Source organism: Phocoena phocoena, chromosome 21 (assembly GCF_963924675.1).
Source record: "Phocoena phocoena chromosome 21, mPhoPho1.1, whole genome shotgun sequence".
Lineage (NCBI taxonomy): Eukaryota > Metazoa > Chordata > Mammalia > Artiodactyla > Phocoenidae > Phocoena > Phocoena phocoena.
In genome coordinates this window covers 8,924,786-8,949,372 of record NC_089239.1, presented here as the reverse complement: position 1 = coordinate 8,949,372, position 24,587 = coordinate 8,924,786, and the positions used below count along the sequence as shown (strand labels likewise).

General features: G+C 39.3%; 1 protein-coding gene across 2 annotated transcripts in view; it reads left to right on the top strand.

Moving 5' to 3' along the window:
- Nucleotides 1-24,587, top strand: part of UNC5D (unc-5 netrin receptor D) — a 597,176-nt gene that overhangs the window by 309,539 nt on the left and 263,050 nt on the right. For both annotated transcript variants that reach the window (XM_065899869.1, XM_065899868.1), the window contains exon 2: nt 18,694-18,912. In XM_065899869.1, coding sequence (XP_065755941.1) covers nt 18,694-18,912 — 219 coding nt within the window. The remainder of the gene's footprint in view (nt 1-18,693; nt 18,913-24,587) is intronic.

Sequence of the window (24,587 nt, the reverse complement as noted above, 5' to 3'; positions counted from 1 at the left end):
GTTTCTTTTAGTTTTAAAACTTGTTCCGTAGTAGCCCAGGTAATTTCTGCTCTCCTCACCCAGACCCTAGGTACCAAGAAAGCTAAGTGCTTGCTATAGGCTCTAGGTACCTGCAAGCTATCCACCTACTGATGACAAACAGCAAACAGGAACGGCCTAACAATATTCACATGATTGATTCATATTCATTTATACATGGAGGAGGAAGCTGAGACAGCTAAATTAAATCACATAAAGCAATTAAACTTCTCTGTTAGAGTGTTCTTTCTCTCCCATTCTTCTTGCTGACAGTATGCGTACGAGGCTTCACCCTAGTGCAATTAAGCTGATTAGGTGATACTAAGCTGCTCAAATATGTAGTAGGCTTTGTTGTTGTTGCTTTTTTTCCCCCTGAAATTCCTTAAGTCGGATGCCAGATTCTCAAGGTACAACTTCAGGTCTTCTAAATGACGTATGTAAAGCTCTTGTCCAAACGCATTCCAGCAAAGACGAGTGACCTTAACCTTCCAAGAACATCCAGGTCCCCAGTATTGGCCACTGGGTTTCCATCTTAGATAGAGCATTGTAAGGAAAAGGTATGTAAAATTTTCAGGCATTTCTTGAAGTGCTGCCGAATAGACTGGGTTCTTGCTCTGACGGTTTCTTCTTCGCCAACAAAATAATCTTCAGGATGAAAATCTACTACTTTTTCATCCTCTGCCCATCCATCCATCCCTTAGTTGATGTTTAATAATTATAGTAGTGTGCTAACAATAATTGGTTATTTATTGATTGCCTAATATGCCATATAATATCCTAATAGACTTATAATACTATATTATTCTCTTTCTACATGAAATAATACGAAGGACAAAGTAGCTTAGAGTTAGATTCAAATCCAGGTTTTCTTCCTAATGCATTATATGATCTTAGGCCAGATATCTAACTCCAAAGCCCACATCAGTTTCCTTGCATCAGGCTGCTTGCTGTTGATAAAGTATCAGGAGGAACAATATTTTGTGCTTCAGTACAACTTGGTATAAATCTGTTTCCGACGGTGTCTAGCAGCTTGTCTAAGGAGGATGAAAAAAGTAAGCCCCCTCTATTGTACAAGTTCCACCTCCCAATCAGATAACTGTCACATCAGATCAGGATACAGCTTCTGTTGTTGGTCGCTAGTACCATGTGGTGTATTGTCAGTCTTTACTGAATCCCACATCCCAGCAGGCTCAACTAAATCTGTGTATTAGGAAAAATAACAAAGGAATTAAAGGCTTTTACGTGAGCATCAAAATTTCATCCTCCTATCAACGTCTTAGGTGATTTCCAGAAGAAGGACTTTGTTGTACAAAGAAGGTCATCTCATTAAGAAATGGAAGACAAATCCTGTTCCTTTTGCTGTTCTTTATGAATCTCGCACATAAAATACTGATTTTTTTTTTTAAGATGTCAGTTTTTTTCCTGCATAAGACCTTTTTTTTTGGTCTAGAGCTAGCCACTCTTGTCACTGTTGTTGATTTTGGAGTAGTGAAACTGATCTCTTGATTGCTGTAACTCCAAATTGGAGATGAATAAAGGAATTAATGGATTGGAGGAAATAACATAAAAGTAAGGTGTTTGGTGTTGCTTAGCCGTTGATACTAAAACAATAGAAGCTATACAGTTTTTAGATTCAAGTTGTTTTACTTTTAGAGATTATACAGTTAAACTTCCTAAAAATCTATAAAACATAAAATGGTAAAAAAAATATGAATATGCAATTCGTAAAAAGTAAATGAAAATAGTTGAATATTCTTTAATAGTCAAGTTTGCTGGTAATCAGAAAGTATATTTTAAACAATATTTGTTTTACCCATCAATTAACAAATATCCCCCAAACACGTCTTGGTGGTGAGGATGAAGAAAATTGGTAAACTCCTATAATGCTGGTGGTAATGTCAGTTTGCATTGTCCTTTTTTTTTTTTTTGCGGTACGCGGGCCTCTCACCACTGTGGCCTCTCCCGTCGCAGAGCACAGGCTCTGGACGCGCAGGCTCAGCGGCTCACGGGCCCAGCCGCTTCGCGGCATGTGGGATCCTCCCGGACTGGGGCACGAACCCGTGTCCCCTGCATCGGCAGGTGGACTCCCAACCACTGTGCCACCGGGGAAGCCCTGCATTGTCCTTTGGAGAATAAATTTAGTCACGCGTGATATGCACTTAGTACACGTTTATTGCAAAGATAATGGTCAAAAGTTTCATCACAGTTTCATTTATCTATGTAATTATTTATTTAGAATATCACACTCTTTGCCTTCATGGAACTTAAAATCGAGAGGAAGGTGCACTGATGTATATGAAAAACTATGTATTAGGACAAAGCGTTATGGAAGGACAAAGAAAAGGAAGGTAACACAGAATTTTTGTTGTTCCAGAAGGGCTTCGTATATGATGTGCCAACTGAGCTGAACCCTGAGGATAAGAACAGGCTATTAAGCAAAAGAGGGCCAAAACAGTACTTTGGACAGAAGGGAAAACTTGGATGCCAGTCCCAGATGAAGAGCATTTGACCCCTGAAAGAACTGAGCAATAATCCCTCTAGCCCCCTTGTGGTGAAGTGATTTGGCAGGAAGCTAGAGACGGAAGCACAGACCAGATCATGAAAGGTCTTGCTTGAAAGCCATGTCAGAAAATAGGAATCTTATCCAAAGGATTTGGAGGGTTTTTACGACAGAATGACATGTTTGAATTTGGATTTGGCAAAGTTCATTCTGCGTGTAGGATGGATTGAAGGAGGGCAATCAAGAATGTTGATGACGACAGGACCGGTTGTAGTCATTGAGGGGGATGATGGTGGTGGCCAGCGTAATGGGAATAGGGATGAAGAGCTGGTCTTGAATTTAGGAGACAGAACCAATAGAGCTTAGTGTTAAATTGGATGTGGGAGGGTGAGCAAAGGAAAAGTAGGCGACCTCCAGGTTCTAGCTTGGGGGACTTAGTGAATATTAGGACTATTCTTTGACTTAGGGCATATGGTCCAAATAATAGGTATGAGGGGCTAAGCCCTAAGTTCTGTTTTAGGCATAAGAAGTCTGTGAGATCTATGGGGACATTTAGGTGAATACATCTAGAGGCAATTTAATGTACAGGTTTGAAGCTGCAGAGAGAAGTGCTAAAGATATATATTCATGTGTAATCAGGATATAGATGATAAGTGGAGAATTAAAATATCAATGCTATAAACCTAACATTTAGAAACAACGAAATGTTAAAAAGTAAGAAACTACCAAGAACAAAACTGACATATCTACTCTCAGTCATTAAGAATTGGTTTAATGAAAAGTTAATAATACCATGAGATACTATGAGACAAAATGAGATACTATCTTGAAGTATACATACATATATATATATATATATATATATATCCTATTCACAGAAAGCCAAAATATTAAATATACATCTGAAAAAGAAAGATGAGAGAATGAAAGACACCTCATTATTAATAGTATTAGTCTTTGGGAACTTGGTAACTATGGATAACAATGTTTTTTTAAAATACATATATTATTTGTACTTTTCTATAATGTAGCATTGTATAATAAGCCATGATTTTCAATAGAAAGTACATCATAAAATGTTAGTTTTTTTTGCATTGTATTTGATTTTACAAGAATATTTGCAAGTTACAATGTCATCATAAGAGAGATTTTACAAGATTGTTTGCTCGGTAGAATTTCTCAGTAGACATTGATACAAAATGTAGTTGTAAATTTAATCATTTGTGTCCCACCCAGACAAAAGCAGCATATATAATGGGGAAAATACTCTAGTAGATGTCAGTAGAGAGATTTCAACCAAGTCTGCTCCTTAGAGCTCTTTAGCAAGTTGTTGAACCTCTGAGGGCCTCGATTGCTTCTAGGATAAGAGAATTGGCCCAGATTTTCTCGAAGATGAACTCCCACTCTATTTTGCCTGAGTCAAGGTCACATAGAAAAAGTTGTATCAAACCATGTTCCCGTTAAATCAGCCCATATTTATTCAGATATATGACTAAATGGTCACAGTCTGAGTGTTTGTTTAAATGTGACCTGACATCTAATGGAAGTGTATTTATTTCGAAGGGAATTTAGTGTCTGTTCCTTATGTTTTTGTTTCCCCTCTTTTGTTGCTTGTTTTTGTCATGAAAAGATTGAAAGTCCCTGCTGTGTTAACGTGTAGAACATAAAACCCCAAGCTCTTCCTGAAAGGTAATTTTCCAAGAATGAAAAATATGAGAATGGTGTTGGGTTGTTTGGTTTTCTGTCATTCAGTGTTGCATTAAAACAACCATTCTTCCATAACTGTGAATGGCCTCACTCTTGAAAACTGTCAGTTACAAGTGAAAAGTGATAACAGGCTGAAAGCAAAGCCTTTCCCAATTCCCACTAGGTTTTCAGATGAATTTCAAACCTAATCAATGGCCCACACTCATACTTAAATGTATCCATTATGGGGGGAAAACTTAAACAATTTTTAAGCTCCATCTTGAACACCGTTTTCAGTAAAATATTACCCTTTTAATTTTACATTTTAAAATGAATAATTTTTATCAACATTACAGTCTAATTTTTTCCATTTCCCCCCCAGGGACATATTTGTTTGTTTTTGTCCTGATTGATTAATTTCAATATACTAGAAGTTAGACACCATGAAGTAAAATCTAGATGTTGCCATAGTTTAGTTTACAGAGCCTTTTATATGCCTTCACTGGAATAGAAAAGTGTGTGTGTGGGTGTGTATGTGTGTGTGTGTGTGTGTGTGTTCTGATTCAAACTGTTTATTTAAGAACACATTTAAAAATGTTGAAAAAGCAAAACAATAAAAATTGAAATCATCAGTAATCCCACCACACATAGAAAACCATTGGGCTAAATTTGGCCTCTTACTTTAGAATCCCTTTGGACGAACTGTTATTACGGGAACAGGCGTCTCATGCTGAATCTGATTGCACGTTGCTTGTTTCCACTAAGGGACAAGGCACCATCAGAACTAGTATAAAATCTCTGGCTTTGACCCAATTTCAGAATTCAGTTTTGCAGATGACTCAAGCAAGAGCTGAAATAGTGGATGATGATTTAAAAAAACAAAACAAAACAAAACAACTTCCCCTGTGGTCTTGGGAGAAATGTCAGTTGTGTTAGTGTGGCTAAAAGAAAATGACTCCTTCTTCCATATTAGAACAAACATCCTTTCTTCCTCATTGAAAGCATGCACATGGAATTACTTTAAACTGGCCTTAGGGCTCATGCTATAAACCAAGACAGCTGTCTTTCTTTGATATGCTGATTACTCTGTGTCTACGTCTCAGAAAACTTAAAGGAAGGTGCGTAGAAATAAGAGATGTTAGAGCCAAGTAGGTCCAATAGTTTAGTACAAATGTCAAAGTCAACTCTTCCAACTGTGAGTTATAAGGAAAACGATATTTAACTCTGCGTAACTCCTCAACTGCCATTCCATGCACTCATGGCACACGTGTGCACGTACCATGACCTCAGTTGGAACGCCTTCCCCACGTGTTCTCCTTTTCAACTCCTACACCTGAACTATGCTGAAATGTAACCCTCCCCGAGATGCCTGCCACAGACCATCCCAAGGAAACTTAGGCTTTCTCTCCTCTGTGCCCTGTGACATTTTGTTTATACTTCCAGTGTACTGGTAGCATGCTTGTCATTGTTCTGTAATTATTTGTCTCTAATTTAATCTGAGAACTCCTTGAGGAAATTAACTATGTCTTAGTGTTTGTTGTTGTTGGTTTTTTGGCTGTGCTGTATGGCATGCCGGATCTTAGTTCCCTGACCCAGAGATCGAACCCGTGCCCCCTGCAGTGGAAGTGTGGAGTCTTAACCACTAGACCACCAGGGAAGTCCCCTCAGTTATCTTTCAACTCAATGTCCAGTACCTAGAACACGGTCTAACCTGAGTGCGTATGTACCCATATGTCAATTTAATAAAAAGATTGAATATGTTAAGGTAAATTGTGATAAGCTGGGGAATGATGAATGTGCTTTTATAAGCTCTACCGAATTCTGCAGTTTCTTGTGTGAGGAAGTAAGAAGGTCTCTTCAGATTCCTTTGAACGCATTGAAGCGTTGTTTACCATCTACTCTGCAGAATTTAAGATCTGCTCAATGGAACAATATCTTAGACCATGTATGAGAATGACACAGGTGACATGAACTATGCACATGCAGTGATATAAAGCATTTCCATTATTATTAGAGGTTGGGAAGAAGGCAGATAATTTCTGAGTTTAAAAAAAGGTTTTATTGGGGCCTAGGGGAAGAGTCTGGGTTTCATAAATCGCATTAAATATTTGGTATGTAAAATTCCGGCTGTTCTGCCTTAAATGGATACAATGCATCCCCCATCTAATTAAGTAACCGTATGGAGACAAGTCATACTTACATAAACAAAAGCAGAGAACCCAGCTCTATTGTGTTGTCTTAGATTACGTAACTTGGTTTCCCTGGTACGGCTTTCTGCTCTGACTTGGATGTTGCCGTGGACCAAATACGCTCCCAGACATCGAATGGAACTTAAAGAGCTATTTCTCAGGTGACTTGCTTCATTTAACTATTGCAGTGAGGGGGGCCCTGGGATACTATGCAGTTTCCTACGTTTAATAACTGCTTGCCTGTTAAAGCCAGTAGTTTTGGGATGTGGCCAACAGGACATCCATTGTGTATTATTACACTGCTTTGCAGGATAACCGTGAGCCTGGCGTATGGTTTAACCCTTCACTACGTGTTTACTGAAGAGATAAATGCCTCACAGCATGTTTTCCGAGTTTTTGACCTAACACGATTGCTGTAACATACATACGGGTAGCAAAGAGTAGAGATAGTTTATAAACAGTTCGTATCATGAGGGCACTAGGATGAAAATAATAACCATCCCAAAAATTGAAATATAAATTTCAGGGTAATAAGTTTTAGAATGGAAATCTAGATCATAATTATAATTCTCTCTCCTTTGTTTGCAGTTCTTTATCCAGGCAGTGATGCTGATGGCATTGGTAGTGGTGGCAAATTAAATTTATGTAACATTTTATCATTTACTATATTTTTTTTCATATGTTATCTCACTTTACCATCACAAAATACGAATACATTTTTATCACCCATTTTATGGATGAGAAAAATGGAACCTCAGTATTAAGTTACTCAAGGTAATAGAGTTGAACCAGACTTTAAATCAGGTTACTTGATCCTAAAGTTCTCTGGTTTTACCAGATTTAGACTTTGCTTTATGGCCGGGTCATTGCTTGGACTTGGGAACAAATCTGCATGTTTTGTACCAGTGAGAAGATACGAGTACTTTGGAGATAGAAGAGAAAAAAAGAAATGAAATGTATTTCAAAGTACTCTTGGCAAAAAAGTATGAAAATAATTTAGAATTCCTCAAAGTCTGTTGAAGCTCAACATCATTTATACTCTAACCTCATGGAGTGCCAGCACCCTTCACTGATGGTCCAAGGGTTTGTGACTCCCAATTTGAAATGACTTTGGGCTCCAGTGTACCCTGTCCCATTACAAATTTCACATTTCAGACAGTCCAACATTGGCAGTTTTATATGGTTTAAAACATGATGGAATGAAAAAGCCCCAGTTCCAGTCCCTTTATTTTTGCTGAACTGTGTCCTTGTATTTTATATATATATTCCTTATATTTTAATTGGAGTTTTAGTGGTTAAATATTCCTGCTTAAAAGATGTGAAACTATTTCTACATGCAATGTTGAAAAATCCTTCTCATTATTTTATTCTCAAACAGGCTTATTCTTTGACTTCGTTTTCTGTTCCTGACTTTAGAAAGGATGCCTAGTCAGTTGAATATAATTAGTTGAGTACTTGCTGTGCGATTCTCTCCAAAATATTTTCTCAAGACCGTCTCTAGGTGTGTCCGTAACACACCCATGCTGACCTGGAATTACAGTCCAGCCAAAGGGATCACTGAGCGATCTTTAAGATGAATATTAGACTTTATCTTGTGGCTCCTCACCACTCTTTTGGTCTTATGAACTACACATAATTGCCGTAAGACAGGCACTCACTAAATGACCCTATTGCACTTCTAAGGGTCCATTCACTTGAACTGAAATGGAATTGTGAGGTGTTTCAGTCAGATCTGCGTTCAGATTCTTACTAAGCTACATAACGTTAGACAAGACACGTAATCGAAGTGTTTTCTCAAATGCAAAAGGGGGTGTTCGCTGTCCCCACCTTGGAGTGATAGTGTCAAACTTAAATGACTTAATCCATGTAGAAGCCTCATTACCATAACCTGTAACCATTCGGTAAGTGGCAGCTCTTGTTTTTCTCTCTGCTAACATAGTTGCCATGTTTTTCTGGCTTCCCCAAAACTACTTAACACTGAGTGCATTGGGATTTAATAGTGAAGCTTGGCGCTCTGTCTTTAAGAAGGTAGATCTGGGGCTTCCCTGGTGGCGCAGTGGTTGAGAGCCCGCCTGCCGACGCAGGGGACACGGGTTCGTGCCCCAGTCCGGGAAGATCCCACATGCCCCGGAGCGGCTGGGCCCGTGAGCCATGGCCGCTGAGCCTGCGCGTCCGGAGCCTGTGCTCCGCAACGGGAGAGGCCGCAACAGTGAGAGGCCCGCAAACCGCAAAAAAAAAAAAAAAAAAAAAAAAAAAGGTAGATCTGGGTGTATCAGTGAGGAGTATTTTCTGCAAAAACAGAAAACCTGATTTAAAAATAACAAACTATCTGGAGTTCAGCCTCTTTCTTGTCAGAGCTGGTATCTCTGTGTCCTTCTTCAACTTTTCCTTGTGATCTTCCCCAGTTAAGACAGGAACAAAAAAATACGGCGACACCACCACATTTATTCCTTTTGTCAGGAAAATAAAAGCTATCTCAGAAAGTTCTGTTTATCACGCATTTGCCATCGAGGGGTGCCAGTGGCCATTCCCACCTGCGAAAAGTAAACTCAGTCCGTGACTTTTCGTGCCTCTACCAGGTGGGAGAAGGCAGTTGGCAGGTCAGTCATCAGCATTTCTCACAGCAGGTTTAAAACTATAATCTGAATTATAGAGCACTGGCCAATGTATTGAGATTACAAGTAAATTTACCTTGAAGCCCAAAATACCCATGCAGTCTTCCATAAAACCATTTATTAAAGTAAGTCATCACCACTACCCCACACCCCAATCCCCTCCAAAGGATGGGATTTGTCAGCAACTTTAAAAAAAAATTTTTATTGAAGTATAGTTGATTTATAATGCCATGTTAATTTCTGCTGTACAGAAAAGTGATTGTTACACATATATATATTTTTCATATTCTTTTCGATTACGGTTGTCATCAAATTAAAAAAAAAAGTTTTTTTTATACGCCAGGTTCTTATTAGTTATCCATTTTATACATGTTAGTGTATACATGTCAATCCCAATCTCCCAATTGATCCCACCATCCCCGCCCCCAGCCACTTTCCCCCCTTGGTATCCATACGTTTGTTCTCTACATCTGGGTCTCTATTTCTGCCCTGCAGACCGGTTCATCTGTACCATTTTTCCAGGTTCCACATATATGCATTAATATACGGTATTTGTTTTTCTCGTTCTGACTTACTTCACTCTGTATGACAGTCTCTAGATAGATCCATGTCTCTACAAATGACCCAATTTCGTTCCTTTTTATGGCTGAGTAATATTCCATTGTATATATGTACCACATCTTCTTTATCCATTCATCTGTCAGTGGGCATTTAGGTTGCTTCCATGATGTGGCTATTGTAAAGGGTGCTGCAGTGAACACTGGGGTGCATGTGTCCTTTTGAATTATCGTTTTCTCTGGGTATATGCCCAGTAGTGGGATTGCTGGGTCGTACGGTAGTTCTCTTTTTAGTTTTATAAGGAACCTCCATACTGTTCTCCATAGTGGCTGTATCAATTTACATTCCCACCAACAGTGCAAGAGGGCACCCTTTTCTCCACACCCTCTCCAGCATTTGCTGTTTGCAGATTTTCTGATGATGCCCATTCTAACTGGTGTGAGGTGATACCTCATAGTAGTTTTTTTTTTTCAATTTTTTTTTTTTTTTTTTTTTTTTGCTGTACACGGGCCTCTCACTGTTGCAGCCTCTCCCGTTGCAGAGCACAGGCTCCGGACGCGCAGGCTCAGCGGCCATGGCTCACGGGCCCAGCTGCTCCACGGCATGTGGGATCCTCCTGGACCGGGGCACAAACCCGTGTCCACTGCATCGGCAGGCAGACTCTCAACCACTGCGCCACCAGGGAAGCCCCCTCATTGTAGTTTTGACTTGCATTTCTCTAATAATTAGTGATGTTGAGCAGCTTTTCATGTGCTTCTTGGCCATCTGTATGTCTTCTTTGGAGAAATGTCTGTTTAGGTCTTCTGCCCATATTTGGATGGGGTTGTTTGTTTAATATTGAGCTGCATGAGCTGTTTATATTTTTTGGAGATTAAGCCTTTGTCCGTTGATTTGTTTGCAAATATTTTCTCCCATTCTGAGGGTTGTCTTTTCATCTTGTTTGTAGTTTCCTTTGCTTTGCAAAAGCTTTTAAGTTTCATTAGGTCCCATTTGTTTATTTTAGTTTTTATTTCCATTACTCTAGGAGGTGGATCAAAAAAGATCTTGCTGTGATTTATGTCAGAGTGTTCTTCCTATGTTTTCCTCTAAGAGTTTTATAGTGTCCGGTCTTACGTGTAGGTCTCGAATCCATTTGGCGTTGATTTTTGTGTATGGTGTTAGGGAGTGTTCTAATTTCATTCTTTTACATGTAGCTGTCCAGTTTTCCCAGCACCACTCATTGAAGAGACTGTCTTTTCTCCATTGTATATCCTTGCCTCCTTTGTCATAGATTAGTTGACCATAGGTGCATGGGTTTATCTCTGGGCTTTCTATCCTGTTCCATTGATCTATATTTCTGTTTTTGTGCCAGTACCATATTGTCTTGATCACTGTAGCTTTTTAGTATAGTCTGAAGTCAGGGAGCCTGATCTCTCCAGCTCTGTTTTTCGTTCTCAAGATTGCTTTGGCTATTCGGGGTCTTTGGCGTTTCCGTACAAATTGTGAAATTTTTTGTTCTAGTTCTGTGAAAAATGCCATTGGTAGTTTGATAGGGATTGCACTGAATCTGTAGATTTCTTTGGGTAGTATAGCCATTTTCAGTCCAAGAACATGGTATATCTCTCCATCTATTTGTATCATTTTTAATTTCTTTCATCAGTGTCTTACGGTTTTCTGCATACAGGTCTTTTGTCTCCCTAGGTAGATTTATTCCTAGGAGTTTTATTCTTTTTGTTGCAATGGTAAATGGGAGTGTTTCCTTAATTTCTCTTTCAGAGTTTTCATCATTAGTGTATAGGAATGCAAGAGATTTCTGTGCATTCATTTTGTATCCTGCAATTTTACCAAATTCATTGATTAGCTCTAGTAGTTTTCTGGTGGCATCTTTAGGATTCTCTATGTATAGTCATGTCATCTGCAAACACTGACAGTTTTACTTCTTCTTTTCCAATTTGTATTCCTTTTATTTCTTTTTTTCTCTGATTGCCATGGCTAGAACTTACAAAGCTATGTTGAATAATAGTGGTGAGAGTGGACATCCTTGTCTTGTTCCAGATCTTAGAGGAAATGCTTTCAGTTTTTCACCATTGAGAATGATGTTTGCTGTCTGTTTGTCATATATGGCCTTTATTATGTTGAGGTAGGTTCCCTCTGTGCCCACTTTCTGGAAAGTTTTTAATCATAAACGGGTGTCAAATTTTGTCAAAAGCTTTTTCTGAATCTATTTTAGATGATCATATGGTTTTTATTCTTCAGTTTGTTAATATGGTGTATCACTGATTTGCATATATCGAAGAATCCTTGCATCTCTGGGATAAATCCCACTTGATCATGGTGTATAATCCTTTTGATGTGTGGTTGGATTCTGTTTGCTAGTATTTTGTTGAGGATTTTTGCGTGTATATTCATCAGTGATCTTGGTCTGTAATTTTCTTTTTTTGTAGTATGTTTGTCTGCTTTTGGTATCAGGGTGATGGTGGCCTCATAGAATGAGTTTGGGAGTGATCCTTTTTCTGCAGTTTTTTGGAAGAGTTTTAGAAGGATGTATGGTAGCTCTTCTCGAAAATTTTGATAGACTTTACCTGTGAAGCCATCTTGTCCGGATTTTTGGTTGTTGGAAGATTTTTAATCACAGTTTCAATTTCATGACTTGTGATTGGTCTGTTCATATTTTCTATTTTTTCCTGGTTCAGTCTTGGAAGGTTATACCTTTCTAAGAATTTGTCCATTTCTTCCAGGTTGTCCATTTTATTGGCAGAGAGTTGCTTGTAGTGGTCTCTTAGGATGCTTTGTAGTTCTGTGGTGTCTGTTGTAACTTTTCTTTTTCATTTCTAATTCTATTGATTTGAGTCCTCTCCCTCTTTTTCTTGATGAGTCTGGCTAATGGTCTATCAATTCTGTTTATCTTCTCAGAGAACCAGCTTTTAGCTTATTGCTCTTTGCTATTATTTTCTTTGTTTCTATTTCATTTATTTCTGCTCTAATCTTTATGATTTCTTTCCTTCTGCACACTTTGGGTTTTGTTTGTTCTTCTTTCTCTTGTTCCTTTAAGTGTAAGGTTAGATTGTTTGAGATTTTTCTTGTTTCTTGAGGTAGGCTTGTATTGCTATAAACCTCCCTCTTAGAACTGCTTTTGCTGCGTCCCATAGGTTTTGGATCGTTGTGTTTTCATTGTCATTTGTCTCTAGGTATTTTTGATTTCCCTTTTGATTTCTTCAGTGGTCTCTTGGTTATTTACTAACGTAATGTTTAGCCTCCATTTTTTGGTGCTTTTTATATTTTTCTCCCTGTAATTGATTTCTAATCTCATAGTGTTGTGGCCAGAAAAGATGCTTGATATGATTTCAGTTTTCTCAAATTTACTGAGACTTGATTTGTGACCCAAGAAGTGATCTATCCTGGAGAATGTTCTGTGTACACTAGAGAAGAAAGTGTAATCTGCTGTTTTTGGATGGAATGTCCTATAAATATGAATTAAATCTATCTGGTCTATTGTGTCATTTAAAGCTTGTTTCCTTACTAAGTTTCTGTTTGGATGATCTTCCCATTGGTGTAGTGAGGTGTTAAAGTCCCCCACTATTACTGTGTTACTGTCGATTTCCTCTTACAGCTGTTAGCAGTTGCCTTATGATTGATGTGCTCCTATGTTGGGTGCATATATATTTATAATTGTTATATCTTATTCTTGGATTGGTCCCTTGTTCATTATGTAGTATCCTTCCTTGTCTCTTATAACATTATTTATTTTAAAGTCTATTTTATCTGATATGTGTATTGCTACTCCAGGTTTCTTTTGATTTCCATTAGCGTGGAATATCTTTTTCCATCCCCTCACTTTCAGTCTGTATGTGTCTCTAGGCCTGAAGTGGGTCTCTTGTAGACAGCATATATATGGGTCTTGTTTTTGTATCCATTCAGCGAGCCTGTGTCTTTTGGTTGGAACATTTAATCTATTCACGTTTAAGGTAATTATCGATATGTATGTTCCTATTACCATATTCTTAACTGACTTGGGTTTGTTTTTGTAGGTCCTTTTCTTCTCTTGTGTTTCCCACTTAGAGAAGTTCCTTTAGCATTTGTTGTAGAGCTGGTTTGGTGGTGCTGAATTTTCTTAGCTTTTACTTGTCTGTAAAGCTTTTGATTTCTCAAATCTGAATGAGGTCCTTGCTGGGTAGAGTAATCTTGTTCGTACGTTCTTCACTTTCATCACTTTAAGTATATCATGCCACTCCCTTCTGGCTCATAGAGTTTCTGCTGAGAAATCAGCTGTTAACCTTATGGGAGTTGTCTCGTATATTATTTGGCATTTTTCCCTTGTTGCTTTCAATAATTTTTCTTTGTCTTTAGTTCTTGCCAATTTGACTACTGTGTGTTTTGGCGTGTTTGTCCTTGGGTTTATCCTGTATGGGACTTTCTGTGTTTCCTGGACTTGGGTGGCTATTCCCTTTCCCATGTTGGGGAAGTTTTCGACTCTCATCTCTTCAAATATTTTCTCGGGTCCTTTCTCTTCTCCTTCTGGGACCCTTCTAATGCAAATGTTGTTGCATTTAATGTTGTCCCAGAGGTCTCTTATGCTGTCTTCATTTCTTTTCATTCATTTTTCTTTATTCTGTTCTGCAGCAGTGAATTCCACCATTCTGTCTTCCACGTAACTTATCTGTTCTTCTGCCTCAGTTATTCTGCTATTTATTCCTTCTAGTGTATTTTTCATTTCAGTTATTGTATTGTTCATCTCTCTTTGTTTGTTCTTTAATTCTTCTAGGTCTTTGTTATACATTTCTTGCATCTTCTCGATCTTTGCCTCCATTCTTTTTCCAAGGTCCTGGATCATCTTCACTATCATTTTTCTAAATTCTTTTTCTGGCAGGTTGCCTATCTCCGCTTCATTTTGTTGTTTTTTCTGGGGTTTTATCTTGTTCCTTCATCCAATCCATAGCCCTCTGCCTTTTCATCTTGTCTTTCTGTGAATGTGGTTTTTGTTCCACAGGCTGCAGGATTGTAGTTCTTCTTGCTTCTGCTGCCTGCTCTCTGGTGGGTGAGGCTGTCTAAGAGGCTTGTGCCAGTTTCCTGATGGGAGGGACTGGTGGTGGGTAGAGCTGGCTGTTGCTCTGGTGGGCCAAGCTCAGTAAAACTTTAATGTGCTTGTCTGCTGATGGCTGAAGCCCTCCCTGTTGGTTGTTTGGCCCGAGGCGACCCAGCACTGGAGCCTACCCAGGCTCTTTGGTGGGGCTAATGGCAGACTCTGGGAGGGCTCACGCCAAGGAGTACTTCCCAGAACTTCTGCTGCCAGTGTCTTTGTCCCCACGGTGAGACACAGCCACGCCCCCCCTCTGCAGGAGACCCTCCAACACTAGCAGGTAGGTCTGGTTCAGTGTCTTATGGGGTCACTGCTCCTTCCCCTGTGTCCCGATGCACACACTACTTTGTGTGTGCCCTCCAAGAGTGGGGTCTCTGTTTCCCACAGTCCTGTCATACTCCTGCAATCAAATCCCGCTAGCCTTCAAAGTCTGATTCTCTAGGAATTCCTCCTCCCGTTGCCAGACCCGCAGGTTGGGAAGCCTGACATGGGGCTCAGAACCTTCACTCCAGTGGGTGGACTTCTGTGGTATAAGTGTTCTCCAGTCTGTGAGTCACAGACTCTGCAGTTATGGGATTTGATTTTACTGTGATTGCGCCCCTCCTACCGTCTCATTGCGGCTTCTCCTTTGTCTTTGGATGTGGGGGATCTTTTTTGATGAGTTCCAGTGTCTTCCTGTTGGTGATTGTTCCTCAGTTAGTTGTGATTCCGGTGCTCTCGCCAGAGGCAGTGAGAGCACGTCCTTCTCCTCCTCCATCTCGAACCAATGAATCTGGTTGTCAGCAACTTCTACGCCCCAGCTTGGAACTTCTGTTGGCAACTTCCCAGCCTGATGGGTTAAGAAGGGGCTACTCTCCTGGGGTAGCAGCCTTTTTGTTGCAAGGGAGGCATGTGAAGGGCAGGGCACTGCTATACCAGCAATTCAGGTCTGAGCCTGGTGAGGATCCTGGGGAGGGGAAGCGGGGAGAGGGATCTGTATAAGGCAAACAGCACTCCTAACACTTCACTATACATACAAAGCAAACAACAACAACAAAAGGAAAATATGTAACTTTTCTATTTTCACTTACTGTATTTCATTTCTTAGGATGCAAACAAATGGTAATACGTATAGAAATGTACACCCACAGTGTCTCACCTTTCTATTCTTACCCTCATAAATTGATTTGTTTTTGTTGTTTTTTGCTTTCCTGGACCCTGACCCGTTTCCTATACATACATGATATTAACGTGGCCTCAGTAATAGTTAAGGTAGAATGTTACATTCTGCCTCTTGTTTTCTTTCTCTGAACATTGATTGATTCTTTTGTAAATCGCTTTTCATTTGTTTTTAAATGGAAGTATGGTTAATTTACAATGGTGTGTTAGTTTCAAATGTGTAGCAAAGTGATTCAATTATACATATATATATTTTTTTGTTTTGTTTTGCTATGTACCTAGATTCCTTTCCATGATAGGCTATTACAAGTTATTGAGTATAGTTCTCTGTGCTATACTGTAGGTCCGTGTTGCTTACCTGTTTTATATACAGTAGTGTATGTATGTTAATCCCAAACTCCTGATTTATCTCCCCTCACCCCGTATTCCCTTTGGTAACCATAACTTTGTTTCCTGTATCTGTGAGTCTTTCTGTTTTGTTAGATTGACTGATTCTTAATGGAGGGCCTCGAGGTCGCCGGGACACTTACAGCCAACTTTCCCGTTCCACTCTCCTGCTCTCTGTTTTAGATGAAGACTGAACATGTTATTTTATCTAATGGGGTTTTACTAAAACAGCAGGAAGGTAACCTAATTGCTTTCAGATCTCTGTTTTGTGACTCAGATGGTTAAAACTCGATTTATCTTATCATCCAATACCTTTGTATGTCATTTTACTTAAACTGGTTAAATGTGGTCTCACTGTTTACTTACAAATTGGTTTTTTGTGACCCACACCCCATGTCAGTAGTTACTTCTGACATTTAGGCATTGTTACTAATTAAGCAAAAACACCTCATACAGCATTTAGCAATTACACCCCTGTTCACTCAGGCTACCACCATGGGGGTCTGCATATATTCTTTATCAGGTGACCCTTTTCTGCAACAGTGAATTACTTTGGACAGAACTCAAGCCCCTGATGGGAGTGTGAGCTGTTTGATGCCCACATAAAGTCTTCTAATACCTTTGTCATTTCCTCTAATGCATGGATTTACAGAAGCCTGAGGGGACTTGGTATTTATTGAAGATGGAAATTGCTGTGAGCAGTCAGTAACAGAATGAATTAATATATGATACATTTTATGAAGTCCATTGTAAATATAATTTAAAACATTAAAAAACACCCTCAGTTTCTATCCTGAAACCCTTCTTATTCCATGTGATATGTACACATTTTATTTTCTGAGGGAGTTTATCTAACTTTTATAACTTAAACTGTTTGCTCTCTTATTATTTGGAATATTTGTGTTATGATGCTTTTTTGGTCCTTCTGTTCATTAGCTTTTCTATTAACATGAGTTAACTTTTCTATTACAAATGCACTTGATAGCTTATAAATATCAAACTCTTTAATATGTGAGGCCTTTCCCCCCCCCTTAAGTTGATACATTTAATGAAAAAAAAAAAGTTTGGAGAATCAAACTATTGTGTTTAATTCATTTCAGTGGCATGACATAGTGCTTCTGTATTCCCGTTGGCAAACAGTCTTTTTCATAACTCAGTGTCTTTTATTTTCTTCCTTACGCAAACATATAATTATAGGCAGTCATTCCTCCTGTGTCCTAGATCCCTTCTTTTACATTTACTAATTCTCTCTACAGGTTCTTACAACAGGACATTCCCCCTAATATTGTGAATTATGTTTATCCTTGACAGTGCTTACTTATTTAGGTTATTGACTTGAGTGGCTCTGTTTGTTCAGAATTGCATTGATGGCACCCAGAAAGCCAGGTTAGGACACAGAATGCACCTGGTCTCCAGGCTCTCTCCTGTTGAACTAGATTGTTGTTCCAGTGGTTTCATTTGGTCCCTTTCTGCAGCTTAGCCCTAAAGACTGATTTGCTTTGAATGGGAGTAATCCTCTCTGGGGCATAGCTGATCTGGTTATTGAAATCTTTGCTGGCTTTGTTCTTTCTGTGGAATGGCCACGGGAAGGCACAAGATAGGGTTTCTCTTGGTTATGCTCCACATTGCTCAGCAGTTACATCTTTCTTCCCTTGACTTTGTGCTAGTTTCCTGGGACTTAAGTCCTTGCTAAATGGAGTGAAGAGACGATGAAGGCAAGTCTTGGCTTATGCTTTTTCCTTTTCATATTGTTTCTCTCCACTCATCAGTTCCCTGTACTTGGGGAGACTCACATCTGTTTCTTCCCTTTGAACAGATGTAACTATAGATATTAAACTAAAAACTTATAGCTTGTAGTGATTAGTTTTAGTTCTTAACCTTAAAAGTGAGGTAGCTTTTGGGGTCAGGAGTGCTGGGCGTAAAGAATGATGGTCAAAGACAAGCAGAAGAAATGTGTATTCCTTTTAGAAGGTTTAGTAAATTTGGGGAAGAAACGCTATCCAAGGTAGAATACCAGACAATCTCCAAAGTTTCATAGGTAAAGAAAGTGGACAGTTTGGAATCTTTTGGACATGTCTTATGATCGACCATCCTCCACCAACGTCACCATTATTTACACTCATTTATGGGAAAACCAAATCTATTCCCTCCATTACTTCAAAGTTTTGAGGCAGCTTGGGCCCCTCGTTGAACACTTCACCAGACTGAATCTTAAGATTCAGCCTGTCACCCCACAGATGTTTATCTCAGGTCTTTCAGCAAAGGCAGATTCAAAACTGTAGTTTGAGAGCGTCTCCTGTTCATTGTTTTCACTCGTCCGGTAATACTGAATGTGTGTCTGTCTAAAGGTACCATATCATGCTAATTCAATCTCTAGAACATAATTCATCTGCACAGGCCTTACAAGCATGCTGTGTTAGGATACAAAGTTTTCCAGCACAGATTATTAAAGCAGGTTGTTCTTTTTGGCCTGATGTATGTGCTGCCAGTGTAGACGGTGTTCTAATACCTTCTTCAATTTCACAGGAACTGACAATGGCGAAGTCCTCCCTGAATCCATCCCATCAGCTCCTGGGACACTGCCTCATTTCATAGAGGAGCCAGGCGATGCTTATATCATCAAGAGCAACCCCATTGCACTGAGGTGCAAAGCAAGGCCAGCCATGCAGATATTCTTCAAATGCAATGGCGAGTGGGTCCATCAAGATGAGCATGTCTCTGAGGAGAGTCTGGACGAGAGTTCAGGTAAGAACGGGAAGCAATCAGAACCACCTGTGGTAGCTTCTCAGATTCTCACATTGTTATATGACTGCTTAAGCCACCACCATTACCTCATTTGAATGAGGTCATAGTAACATCATCTTTGGTATCATGTACAGTCATATCTTTACATGGCTCCACAGCTCCCTTGCCTAGTGTACTTCAGTATGGTAGAGTTTTTTATTTTCCTGCTCTATATAACTTTAAGACCTAATTTTGTAGGAGTTAATATTCTCACTGGAAATAAAACCAGGCATTCACTGTTTTCATTTTTCTGAATTCTAAATACTTTTTCAAGACGTAAATCCTTCACCAAACACCTTTTTTTTTTTTTTTTTTTTTTTTTGTGGTACGTGGGCCTCTCACTGTTGTGGCCTCTCCCGTCGCGGAGCACAGGCTCCAGACGCGCAGACTCAGTGGCCACGGCTCACGGGCCCAGCCGCTCTGCAGCATGTGGGATCCTCCCGGACCGGGGCACGAACCCGTGTCCCGTGCATCAGCAGGCGGACTCTCAACCACTGCGCCACCAGGGAAGCCCCACCAAACACCTTTTTAAGCAGCATAAATTCAGTTTCTCTAATCTTTCGTCCTGGATATTATTTTTGTGTGCTTCATTCTCCACAGCTGGTGGTTTCTGTGTCGTCTTGAAGTTCTTTTGATTACTGTGTAGTGATAGAGCCCAAATTAGAAGACCAAATTTGGATAGGATCTCCAGTATAAAAGAATTTCAGGACTATCGTTATTGGCTTGGCTAATTTGGCTGATGAGGAGTTACGATGAGAATAGTGATCATACTAGCTGATGTTTGTTGAGCACTTACTATATACCAGGCCTTATCTAGGCATTTGATAGACATCATCTTACTGTCTTTTCAAAAGCTCTCTGGGGTAAATAATGCTGTCACTGCCTTCTTATAGATAAGGAAACTGAGGCTCAAAGAAATTAAGTAAACTATGGGCTTGTGCTGGATCTGAAAGTAAGATCATTTGACTCAACTTTAAAAATTTATAACTTTTATATTTTAACATATAACAGAAAGAGTATATGCTTTTGAACTTTGTCTACTCAGACTAACTGAAAATTTAGCCTCATCCGAAGTCCAGTCTGGTGTCACTCTAGATTATTGATTTTATTAGTTCTGAACTTATTCACTAGATGGCAGATTCTGAATAAATCAAAAAGCCTGAGTATAATTAAGAAGTTTCAAGATGGCTTAATTTATTAACTGTATACCAGTGCTGTTTAATACACTAGGCTAGGCCTTTCAGAGTATTCCAAGAAGGGTAGGAGGCAAACACTGATCTCTAGACCTTCATAGCAACTAATAGGTATAAGACCAATACACCTGTAAGTGCAGTACAAATGAAGTTGTGATAAATGTCTGAAGAGAGGTAGATGGTACTAGGGAGGATTTTTTTAAAAAACCATGTCTAACTAGGGCTCTCTGGAAAGGTATGGAAGCTATAGTATTTGAAAGGGACATTGATGAATATGTAATTCAGTTAGGCATAATTGATGCTAAACCCTATGGGGGAGTGAGGAGTCTCAACGGGCAACATTAGCAACTGAAAGGTCAACATTAGCAAATGAAAGAAAGCTGAGTGTATGTTCCACACAGCTTGGTTTGCTTGAAATACGAAATAGATGTAGGAGACAGCAGCTGATAGCTGGAAAACAGTTCAATCAGTGGCATAAAAGACCTCAAATACCAGAGCAAGGAGTCTTTTAATTAATTTTATGGATATTTTGCTAATGGTGGGGGTTGATTATATCGACATATGGGAATGAAGTGGCTTTGAAGCTATGCTTCAGAAGGTGAATCTAGCAGAGGCCTTTGGAATGGTAAGGAGAAGTAGGAATGGGGAAGTTAGGAGGCTGGGATAATTCAGTTGAGAAAGTAAGGTCTGCTTCTGGAGCAATGGCCACAGAAATAACTAGATATCTGATGTGAGAAACACTTCAACAAATCAGACTTAATAGCTGAATGAATAAATGAATGAATGGAGAAATAAAAACTAATCTTTTAACGGAAGCAGAAGGGTAGTAATCACATTAGCAAGGAGAAAAGTCTAAGATCATTGTTTGGACAAACTGCACTTGAAATACTTATGGGGTATAATGAAGAGATGTAGATCTGGAACTTGGTAGAGTTCAGAGATAGAAAAGTAGATTAGGTAATCATCAATAAAGAATGAAGCCATGGACGTGGAGGAGTTGTCAAGGGGGCATGGGTAATATGACAAGAAAATGGAACTAGAGGCACACTTCCCTAAGGGTCAGGAAGGAGAAACGTCAGCAGCCAGCAAAGAAGTAAGAGTATGCTGTGTTCCGAAGCAAAAGGAGAAAATCATTTCATAAAGATCTTCAGGAATTACCCTGGCTCTACTTAGGAATCAATGAAGAAGGAGGCAAAGAACTAAACACATATATCAGCAGTGCTAAGCCTTATGCAGTTCTGAGCTGATTTGTGTTTGTAGTATGAATGCATCAAAAGGTAGAGAAGCACCTAAAATCTTATCACAATTCCCTATCCATTCCACTTTGGAACTAGTGTGAGGAAAAAAACAAAAGTGCTTGTTTTAGAGATGCTGTTCTTCAGACCAAAAGCATGCTTAGAATTTAGGAATCTAAGTGTGAGAATGGGAAGGGATCTCAGTGGTAAACCTAACAGCCGTATTTTATTCATGAAATAAAAGGTTCCAGGAGATACAAGTATTCATGGTATAGTTCTTTCTAGAACCCAGTTCTCCTGATCTTCACTTTAGATACATTTCCTTGACACTGTAAGCCACCTTTATATACTTATTCCTGTGGTCTCCTTCCCAGTCAAAATATCGACACATTCCCTTACTGACATAAGGGTGGGTTTCAGCACCTGGCTCAGTATTTCCTATCATGAATCTGTTCAGTGTTTAATTCCCCAAGTATATAATCCAATACTGTTCCATTGGAGTTTCTTTATTCCTGACCATTTCAGCCATCTCTCTAAGGGCCAATCCCTTATTCTATGTTGTGTTTCTGGCCCTGTTAAAGTTTATAACAACCAAAGATATGGAGACATTTCCAGGATTCCAGGTATAGTTTCCTTCTTTAAAGAGGGATTTGGCAAAATCAAAGCAAAAGAAGAGGACAAATTGAATCTCGGTGCCAGGAAAGTTTCTGCTTCTGTGCTCCCAAGATTGGGATTTTGGAGAGACCTAGGTGAATGGACCTGGTGTTGGAGAGTTAAGTCACAGACAATAGCTATCTCACTTACCTTGGCATGAAGTCTTCCAAGAAGACACTTGGCGTTTTGGAAGAGAGCAGCAAAGGGAACAGCGTTTCCCATAGGAGCAAAACCCTGCAGAACAATGGTAGAATATGAAAGGTTTATGTCTCATATTCAGTTAGTCCAACCAGAGAGGGACTCAAATACTAGTGGCTCCATGGAGCTGTGTGTTTTATCCTCAGACATTGCTGCCCTAGATTTTGCCCAGTAATGAACTTAAAATAGCAGAACCCCTTAGGATAAACTGCTCCGAATAAAAGATAGGAAGAACATTGAAAAATGATCAACTATTTTTTTTATACCACTGCTAGAAAATCCTATATCAGTTCTCATTTAAAGACCTCTTGATAAGTATTACAGGCCAATTTAACACTCTACCCTCTTGTCATTTCACAACATTCTGTTTTGTTATTGCTTCTCCCTTTTAATTCCCTTAGCATTGCTGGGCAACTCCTTGTCTTGCAGATAGCAGCATTGATTACATTCTCTGCCTCCATGTAAAAGACTCCCCTCTTGGCTTCATTTAAAAAAATAAAATAAGACCAATAAAAGTCTCAACTTTCAAAGGACCTGGGAAGAACAAAAAAAATCATGAACGACAAAATCTGAAGAGATTATACACCGATTTAAAAAATAACCTGTTGAGAAAGAATTTTAACAGCTACCTTTTGGAAAAGAATTTAATAAGCACAACCATTTCTTCCAAGTCATTTTGACTGAATCAATAGGAAATGTCTCTCCCTAAAACTGTTTTCCTTCTGTGTGGTTAATGAAAATCACTGTCTACCACACACCGCAATTATGTTTCCTAAGCTCTGTAGTAATAGTGGAAAAGTGGAAACTGGAGCAAGATGAGTGGAGATATTAGACCCAAAACTAATGCATAAGTGTAATTAAGGTTGGAAACGAAATGGCCTCAGGTATTGAAAAATAGATGCATTACTTCCCCTGGGTTCTTCAGCGTGGAGCTGGAGCATAGGGATTGACTACCTTTACAGCCTTAATGGCTTTTGATGGGGTCTGAAAAATAATTACAGCCAGCCCAGTGGGAGTGAATGATACCGAGAGACCAAGGATAATGGGACCACGTTTGACCAGAGGTAGAGAATGCTCCATGCTCTTTTAAGAAGTTGAAAGTAACTGCTTCAATATCTTTGGCCAACTTGGTCTCTATTTCTAAAATCCTAGAGAACTCTGATTTTTACTTAGAGGTTTTCTTTCTTCACAGAACTAATGGGAAATGCATAGGACCTGGGAGTGCTGGGAGTCGACACAGAATCTTTTGTATTTCCAAATTGGAGCAATAAATCCTTTCAGTTGTTAAAGGCTGCACACTGCCTTTGGTCTTTCTGGCGATTTGGCCCCATCATCTAACAGTTCAAACAAGAAGAAAAAGGATTGTATGTTTTCATGCAATTTAGCTTGGAAAACCCAGAGCTAGAGTTCTTTCCTGCAGAAAGCACAATTTATTTGACGTGAGTTACTGTGTTTGCACGGACATGGCTATACCTCTTCGTAATGTACACTTTTAGTTCTCTGCACAAGCCGAGCGATCCTCTTCCATTTGTTCTGCCTCATTTCATTTGGAAATATGGGAAGTCTTCTTCCTTGTATTTTTCCTCTGTTAGCATCTGGAGTTGAGAGGCAATCCCAATTCAGGAATCATGCCCCTGAGAAAGGAAAGGGGTGGATTGTTCAGTAATGCACAAACGCGCGCACACACACACACACACACACACACACACACACATACACGTACACACACACACAGAGAAAAACAGCAGCAACCAGCAAAACCCATCCTTGACAATCAGGATAATGTAGCCTGTGGGAAGCTTGAGTTATCAATAAGCTAAACCACTTCTTTACTGTTCAGTAAAAACGGAGTTCCCCGAACAAGGCTCCATGGTTTTTATTCTACCTTGGAGATACCAAAGTCTAATGAGTGAAATAATGTGTATTTCAATGTGTTATGGGAAAAGTCTCAACTCCAGTAGACTAATTTTTCTTCTTAAAGAATATCATTTCAGGGATTTCATTGTGTGTGATTTCCTTAAACAACTGGAGTCACTCTCTGGGGAGAATAGGTTAATGGATTGTGTTGAGAAAAGGAAGAGTAGAATAAAAAATGTATTAAATCTTTAAAGTTTGTATCTAAGAACTTTGCTCTGCTGGTGATGGGGATGTGAATATAGTATCCTTCAGAAAACCATTAATTTGAAGTTACCTCCAAATAGTCACAAATCACCGAGGTGCATTTGGGAAGCATATATTTGAGACCACAGAACACAGCAGTAATCCATCTCTGAAGTGTTCCATTGACAGTTTGTGGGTTTAAAACCCACAACTATAGAAACATTCTCCGACCCCACCCCAGATTTCATCCTGTTCA